Here is an 8,526-nt window from a genome sequence, read left to right as displayed (position 1 = left end):
ATATATATGCGTTTCTTTTCTATAACTTAAAAAGTATTCAATAAATTTAAACAAAATGTTTTGCAAAATTTTAAATTCATTAAAAAAATTAATTTTAAAACTTATTTATTTGTTTTTGTTTTCCCTTTTATTTTTTAGTTAAACATTTTAGAACTTTAATTTGGCTTTTGCGTTCGTATAAAACGATCATTCGAGATCCATTAGAGATATTTTTTGTGTTGAATATCGGCGGGGAACTTTAGATTCTGGAGAAAGCTCGAATTGCGTGTTTAAGAAAATGGACACAGCATTTGATTCCGCTTTTAAGAACTTCTGTTACGAAAATTGTTTCTTCTTCCAAGAGTAAACTAATAAATCCATGAAAATTCGTAATGTGGCGTCGTCAATTTGCTTTAATTACTTAGTACATTTTTTTAAAAATATTAGTCGTTTTTGAAAAGACATTAAAAGTTAACAGTTCTTCTTACGAGATTGTCGAGTATTATGCCGAATTTTCAATAGTGGTTCCAAGACCGTCGCCAATAGCCCCTTGTGTAGCTCTAGTGCGAAATAAATAAAGTACCTACCTATCCTCTTTGAATTGTTTGAAAAGGCTCATTTCGAGCTGTGTCTTGAATGACCGACTATATGGTTCCTTTAATTAAAATATTAGTTTCGGAAAATAAAATATCTAGGAAGTAAAAATTAAATTCAGTGTTAACAAATGAGCAAAATACTTTGTATCAGCTGGCTAATGTAATAGTGTATTTTATGCATAATTAGTAAAAGCAATTAAGTGAATAGATAATCATTATAATTTATCCACCTTTATTCAAGGCAGAAAAAAATTTAGTGTTCGTTGCAGCATTTAAAAATACTTTAAATACAAACGGTATTTCCTTCCTATGATTTTAAAACTGAGTATTAATAAGACTATTTTAACGGCAGGTTTTATGGTGAGTGAGTTTTAAAACAAATTAATGTCCTTTTTAATGGTGAAAATTAGCTGATAAAAATCTTAAAAATATAATATATTCTGCAGAAAGATTACTTTTATCGAATGTCACATTGACTTTCCAATCTCATTGAATGAAAATGAGATTTTTCATCGATTTAAAGAGAAATCGAATGCAATCATTTTTCAAGATAGTAAAATAGGGCCAGCATTTTAGACAATCTCATTAATACAATCATTAAATGAATAAAAATGATTGTTACCGTTAGATGTGCATTATGCTACCCTAATTTTAAGAAAATTTATGAGTTTTAAAAAATAGAATAAGATTATCAATAGTATAATTAGTTTATCTATTTCTTCATTTTTTTCATTCCTACTTCACCAAATCTTAACGAATGGAATAAATTAGAAATTAACTAAATACAATGGAGTTCATTTAAGAATTATCATTGAGGCAAAGGGAATGCCTGTTTTTTTCCCTATACCATAATTATTGTTCTATTGAAAGTTCTTATTTACAGCATTAAATTTTTTCTTAAACTGTGTAGAATTACATTCAACTAATTTCTGTTCACTTAATTTGATAGAACTATGCATTTTTCAAAAGTATTGTTTTTTGTTCTGATTAAGTTTCATTTATAACTTTGTAAACATATTTGCTACTTCGATTTTTTCTCTTTGTATGCTTATGTATGTAGTGATTTTTTTTTCTGTTATTGTAGTATTATCTAATGTGAGGGAAAATAAATCTGCTCTAATTTTATAATCGACTATCTTTTTACAATAGATAGGAAGGCAAGATACAACCTGAACTTTTAACAAAATCGTACAGTACGCAAAAAAAGATATCACCCTGAATAACTTTCGTTCTAATGATCAGATTTTCATGTACTAAGGATCACTTTTAATGGTTTCAGGGGATAACTCCAAATATTCTAATTAATTACCGCTAACTATTTAATAACTAAAAAAATTAATTATTACTAAAGAAATGCTGAATAAACATGCAGTGTTTTTACATATTTGGATGCTCCTCCCTCAACATATGAGGGGTTGACGAAATTTCGAAAAGATTGAATCATAAATTAAAGGTCTATTAAGCTATATATATTTGATGATAGTATCAAAAACGGTCAAACAATATCAACACAGCAGGTAGAGTGATTTAAGGTAACCATAAACTACTGAACTTGTGATTGACAAGAAAAGCAATATTCCAGTTTTTATCTAAGCAAACAAGTTGAGACAATAAAAAAGAATAAAATAAAAATTGAAGCTTTTTTATTAAACTTTTTGCGATAGCTCGGGAAGGCTTACTTATTGATTAATAGTTAATAGAAAAATATCAAGACGTTTCCAGGCTACAGGCTGATTTCTGACCGAAAAGCAAAGATTGTTTTCAATTGAACCTTCTTTAAAACTAAATTGTGAATAGATGAATAAATAGTATATAATTTTCCAAGAACGCATTTATGACAAGTTTATTTGACTTTCTTTTTCTTTATTGTTTTAATTTTATTTATATGAAAATTTCATACTAAACCCAAGCTAATCCCTACTTAATTAACTTACAAAATTTCTTTTTTCCATAACTGAAGAGATTAGTGAATGTTAAGTGGCATTTTAAAAGCATTGAAATACAAAGGTTTACGAACAATATGTAAGATATTATATGATTCATAGTTTAAAAAATCGTTTCATTCTGTCAAAATATTCAAGATGATTTCTATACTATCATGATTTTCGCAAATTTGTTTCAAAAAGTCGCTTAAAATGTTCTTCAAATAAAATCAGCAAATATTGCTATTGTTGATTTTTTGTTTGTTTCCTTTATTTTCAAACCAGTTTTAGGATTCTCACTATCACTAGATATGTCTATATCTAATATAATAAACAGAGTTCGTAAGGTTCCTAGGAAACTAAATAGGTGGCAGCAAAAAGATAAAATGTATTTTATTACGTTTATATTCACCACAATGCTTTTCATTAACTATAAATATCTATTTACAAAATCTCAAATGTCGAAATTTAAATTTTAAAGTTAAAGATAACTTCCCAATTATAATATTGATGCTACGGTTTTCTTACTTTTTTAAGGACTGCATGATCTCTGTTTAGATATTAAAACACAGATTCTTATTTCTACGAACTTGATGATAAGAACTTCACCACCTTCAAGAAAGTATGAAGAGGGTCGACATGTTTCTAGCGCTCAAAACTAGGCACCCATTCGCAAGACTCGCAAGACGTGAATGAGGGAAACGAAAGGGACTTTAAAAAGAAAATGTAAAGTTACCAATGAAGAAGAGAAAATAAAGTTAAAAACAAAACTATAAAAACCACGATGCCTGAGATTGAACTAGAAAATAAATATAATTGAAAGTGTAAAAGCAAAAATATTAAACCCGCAATAGCCGTGAGAGGCAAATCATGGCAAAATATATTCACACGCTCGATGGAGAGATAGCGAGAGATAAGAGAATCAGTATTCATGTGAATAAATGAGTTGATGTGGTGATATAGATGGAAAGAATTTTGGAATTATCGAAATTGCCCAAAATTCAACGAAATGCGTCAATAAGATGATTTATATTATTCTTGATGACGAACTTATCTATGCTGTTCTTCTTTTCTTTTAGTCAATATTTTAAAATGCGACTGTTTTGTCAGATAGCAATAACAAGGCATTCATTTTAGATTTTCTGTTTCTTCTCGGCAAGTGCATTATTTCTAATCCACCTTTATTTTCCATTTTTTGTTGGCAACCATGCATTTCCTGTTTCATTCACACTTCCGATTACTTTTTCACGTCTGGAGAATCTTGAGAATGAACCCAAGAAACATTTGCTTCAAAAATATGTAATAAAAAGTGGCATGTTTCGATCCTTTTTTCGTTTGTTCGACACATTTCGAGCATGTTTAGCCTAAGTGAATTTTTTCAACATCTTCTTTTTTTAAAAGAGCAGCTTTTTTATAGTTAGTGGTGGAAGGAATTTGAAAATCAAAATAAAATTCCAAAAAATCCGAATTCGTTCATTTAAAATTTACCACTCAAAGCAAACAATTTGAGTGACACTAATATGTATTTACTTTTCATAAACCAAACAAATAATAAACAATAAAATAAATAATTAAATAATTTTTTGTTCATTATTCGAGAAAAGGGGTGCGCTTTATTAATATGATCCATTAGACGTTTTGCATGGAGTAATTTCAAAATGACAAAATATTTTTAATTTCTTTAGAAGGTTTAATTCTCAGATAACTGGGTTAAGTTCTAAGACTTAAAAAAATTGACAATTATTTAGAATAAATGCATATATCAAAGAATAACTTAATTTGAAGTACTAACAAAAACTAAACAAAGAAGATTAGTATATAATTAATGGTAATCTACGTGGTAGCACGAAGAATGAGAATTTTAACAATGTAAAAATAGAATGAAAAAAAAAATTAATAGTTCTGCGAAACATGTCTGGCCAGGTAATTAAAAAATTTACTTTTAAATTAAAATGTTTAGGATGATACATCATATGCTGAGATATTTAAAGACGTTTGTAAATTTTGATTACGCATTCGATAGCTCTGCATGTTCGGCAACTCCATACTCTTTGCAATTACTTCAAACATCATTTCATATAATCAATCATTGTTAACGTTACAAAAGTTTGCTCCAAGAAGATATAAAGATACCTTTTACAAAATTAGTACTTTCGCTTAGCATTTTAGTGTTTGGTTTTTGAAATGCATAATTAAAAGTTGATAAATATATTATTCCAAATATATACATTACTGAATATGCTCCTGAACGGGCATAGCTGCCCATTCTCGTTAAAATGCGAAAATTCTCGTTGAGAAATCTGGAAAAGTTGCTGACGACGTGATATCAAAAATCGCTCCATGCATGTTCAATTGTATTTAGATCTGGATATCTTGACAGCCAGTCAATTTATATCTTCAATTTCCAACAGCTCGATGTAAGCCACTGAATGATTAGGTGTAACGCTGTCATCCATGAAGAAGAGCCTCTCTAAAGGACACACATAAAAGAGAGAAACCTCCCTGAAATAGCGTTTACCAGTGACTGAACCAATTTCTAAGCATGGTACCACTCCAAACAAAAACACCACCTCCATACATGCCCTTTTCGATGATGTTAGAGGTTTTATTGCATGTTCCTTGCTTTCGTTATTCAGACTGAATCTGCTTTTCAATATTCAGAATTAATCACCTTTCTGTAATCAGATTAAATCTCCTTTCTGTTATCAGATTTAATCTCCTTTCATTATTCAGACAAAATATCCTTTTAGTTTTCAGACTTAATCATCTTTCGATAATCGAACTAAATCTCCTTCCTGTTATCAAATTAAATCTGCTTTCTGTAGTTACACTAAATCCTCTTTCGATAGTCAAAATTAATTACCTTTCGGTAATCAGACAAAATCTTCTTTCGTAGTCAAACTAAATCTCCTTTCAGTAGTCAGACTTAATCCAGTTTCTGTAATCAGGTTAAATCTGCTTTCGGCAGTCAGACAGAATCTGCTTTTGGTAGTTAGACATTAGTAAAGAGAGTTCATATTTCCATTTCTAGTGTTCCTGACCCCACAGAAAACGTCGTCTCCAAAGAAACGTAAATGGTACGCACCGTACTGGTCATCGTGCAAGTAGATCACCCATGTGAAGTCTTTTAACCTTAGTAGAATGAGCTATCGGTGACCTATTAGTCCGTTATGTATGTCTTTCGAATTCACCAGCTAAATACTGTTACTTTTGTCTTCAGTACGATGTACTAGTTACCTGTAATTATGTTTCAGAGTGAACGGACCACTGCAAAGCTCTCGTACAGCAGTTCATATAGTTTGAAAAGATATATAATTTGAAAAGATCTCCAAGCTCATGAACCGGTGCTGTGAAAGATCTCCTCAACCACACTAATCCCAGTTTGACTTTCCTTTAATTTTCCAATGATTCAACATGGAATAGAGTCATTCAGATGCCATCTGCTGAAATACCTTTTGGGCAGTAACTTGAAATACCAGCGTACTTATTCTGCTAATTCCTCAGTATGTCATATATGCCCTATCATTCTTAATCCAAGTTAGTCTAATCTTGAGACTAGTGTTTTATTTTCGTTATTTCCACTGATATAATCTGAATTTTTAGTTTCGACTTTAATTTTGCACAATGATGTAATTAGTTTTCAAAGAAAATATTTTAGGTCATGAAATCAGGCACAAAAGGGCATTTTCTCTAAATAAACTCACCTCTTTTTGACCCATTAGAATACCCTTTCAAGATATACGGGATTAACGCAAACAGAAATTATGGCCCCAATCGAAACATTGAAACATTTTTGCACACAGACATAAAATATGTTTATCCGAAGATAATTCAATGAAAAAAAATATAATTTTACAAAAATTGTGTATAATTTTTTAGTATTCTATTTAATATGGGTCAAAAAAATTATTGCAAGACTTGCAAGTTTACAAATTGTACTTCATCTGATATAACGTCTTAATCTTATCTAGTATAACGTCTTATGTTAAATGACAAATTTTAAAATTTGATCAAAATTGACCAATCAATTTCTGGGTAGTAAAATTACAAAAAATTCATGCTTCAAATGTTTCAAAATCTTGCAACCAATTCCGTCCAAATTTTCGATTTTATCAGTTAGAAATGAAAACTTATGTACAGATAAAAAAATATTTTATCATTAAAACATTTCAAAATGTACAAAAATCTGTAAACAATTAAAAATAAATTTTTTACATTGAGTTATTCGAAGGAAAAATTTTTTTTTTACATGAGTTGCAAAATTTCTAATGAGTTGCTAGATATTTATTTTTTTACATTAAGTTATTAAAATTGTTTTTCTACTTTCAGTAATTATTTTTTTACCATGAGTAATGAAGAAAATATGTTTTTTTTTCACATTGAGTTAGACAAAAATCATTTTTCTAACATTGTGTACTACAAAAGTTATTATTTTTCTTTGTAATTAATTATTTCTGCATAAACGAGTTTCATAATTGTGTTTACATTGTCTCACATAGTTAATATATACACACAAAATTTAAAATAATATTGAGGGGCTCAAATTTTCTACAACTCTTCGTCTAAGCTATTGAGAATTCACTTTACAGATTGCAGCTGCTGTCGGTATTTTGAGGGTTAAATCCTTCCAAAAAAATGGTCAAATCCATTGAAAAAAATGGTATGTTTATCTACAGAAATTTTTTTTCTATGTGTCTGATTTCGTAACTAAAAATAATGCCTGCTCTAAATAATTAGCAAATTTAAGATTTGCCCTTCACGCTATAAACATTGGATATAAGTACATAAAAATTTTACCATTAAATCAAAAATTATTACTGTGTCCCGTTTTCGATTTTGCAGACTGAATAAAGGAAGTTTTGATTACGCTAGGAGTTATTGAAAAGATGATTGATAAATCCAAAGCATTTTTCGTTTAATGAGTTACATCTTCGATAAAAATATTTTTTAAAAAAAAAACTGTTGCAAGTAATAAAAACTTCTCTTTAACTAACTACATAACGGTTGCGTTTTTCCTTAAATTAGATGAAAACTGTGAAAATTATCATGCCTGACGCTGATAACCAGAAGACCTTCGTGACATCCTAGTTTATTAAAACTTTCATTTTCACAGAATTTATTTTAACTCTTTCAAACATAGTTAAAAATGTATTGAATTACGTAAAAATAACTTCATTGGTTTTTTTCCCTATGGTCAGATTTTATGAATTGCTGTCAATATTCAAAATATTCGGCACATATAAAGTGCTCCAAATTGTAAATAACATTGTTTTGCAGATATAAAGTGTTCCAAATTATCAAGATTGGTTTTTTTTAAAAAAAATTTTTTAGCATATGATATTTACAAAATAAATAAATAAACCTTAGCTTTCAATCAATAAATGTTTCGTTGGTAGCTTTGAGCTTAAGAAAACTTTTCATTTCAATAAAAGAAAACTTACCCATAAAAATTACACCGGTTATAAATTTTCTTTAAAGGCGGTTTCTTTCGTCGAATCTTTGGGAACCATTTGCGAGTTGCTGCCATTGCACATCTTTTCCATTCACTTTAATCCCAATGATAACTAACAACAAATACCCTTGGCCTAAGATCTGGACATCAACTGCCCCATTCTGACCAAAGCCTTGGTGTCCGTGTAAGAAGGGGGGGCGGCGTCCCATTTACTGCCCTGTATAGGCAACTAAAACAGAACGTTCGAATGAACCCTCTTTGGTTCCATTAATCTAGCTGAGTGGGTTTACGATGTCCGCCGTGCAATCCCTAGGGACTCTTGACCAGCGGTGATTATTTTGGAGTGTCCTGGGAGATGGAACTATCACCAAGATGATTTCGTGGTTTCGAACGGGAATTGTTCTTTCATTCTTTTTTGTTCTTTTTCTGAATAAAAAAAGAGGGAAAAGAAAAACTATCTGGTGTGGCCTTGACGCGAAATATTGAGATTCGTTTTCCTGCGTAGGAGTCAGACAGAGGGGTGGAGGGGGAATTAATGAACGCCCCCGATTTTTAAATGAAGTGATCATCACATAAA

The 8,526-nt window shown here is 29.9% G+C and overlaps 1 protein-coding gene across 1 annotated transcript in view; it reads right to left on the bottom strand.

Annotated features, from left to right (window-relative positions):
* LOC107444496 (kinesin-like protein KIF12) overlaps positions 1-8,155 on the bottom strand; it is an 85,089-nt gene extending 76,934 nt beyond the window's left edge. Inside the window, exon 1 of the mRNA XM_071181909.1 lies at positions 7,939-8,155. Within this exon, the coding sequence (XP_071038010.1) occupies positions 7,939-8,024 (86 nt within the window). The 5' untranslated portion in view covers positions 8,025-8,155. The remainder of the gene's footprint in view (positions 1-7,938) is intronic.
* Between the last annotated feature and the right edge of the window lie 371 nt (positions 8,156-8,526).

This window comes from Parasteatoda tepidariorum, chromosome 6, assembly GCF_043381705.1.
Source record: "Parasteatoda tepidariorum isolate YZ-2023 chromosome 6, CAS_Ptep_4.0, whole genome shotgun sequence".
Classification (NCBI taxonomy): domain Eukaryota; kingdom Metazoa; phylum Arthropoda; class Arachnida; order Araneae; family Theridiidae; genus Parasteatoda; species Parasteatoda tepidariorum.
The sequence above is the reverse complement of the archived record's forward strand: the minus strand, read 5'-3'. Positions and strand labels throughout refer to the sequence as shown.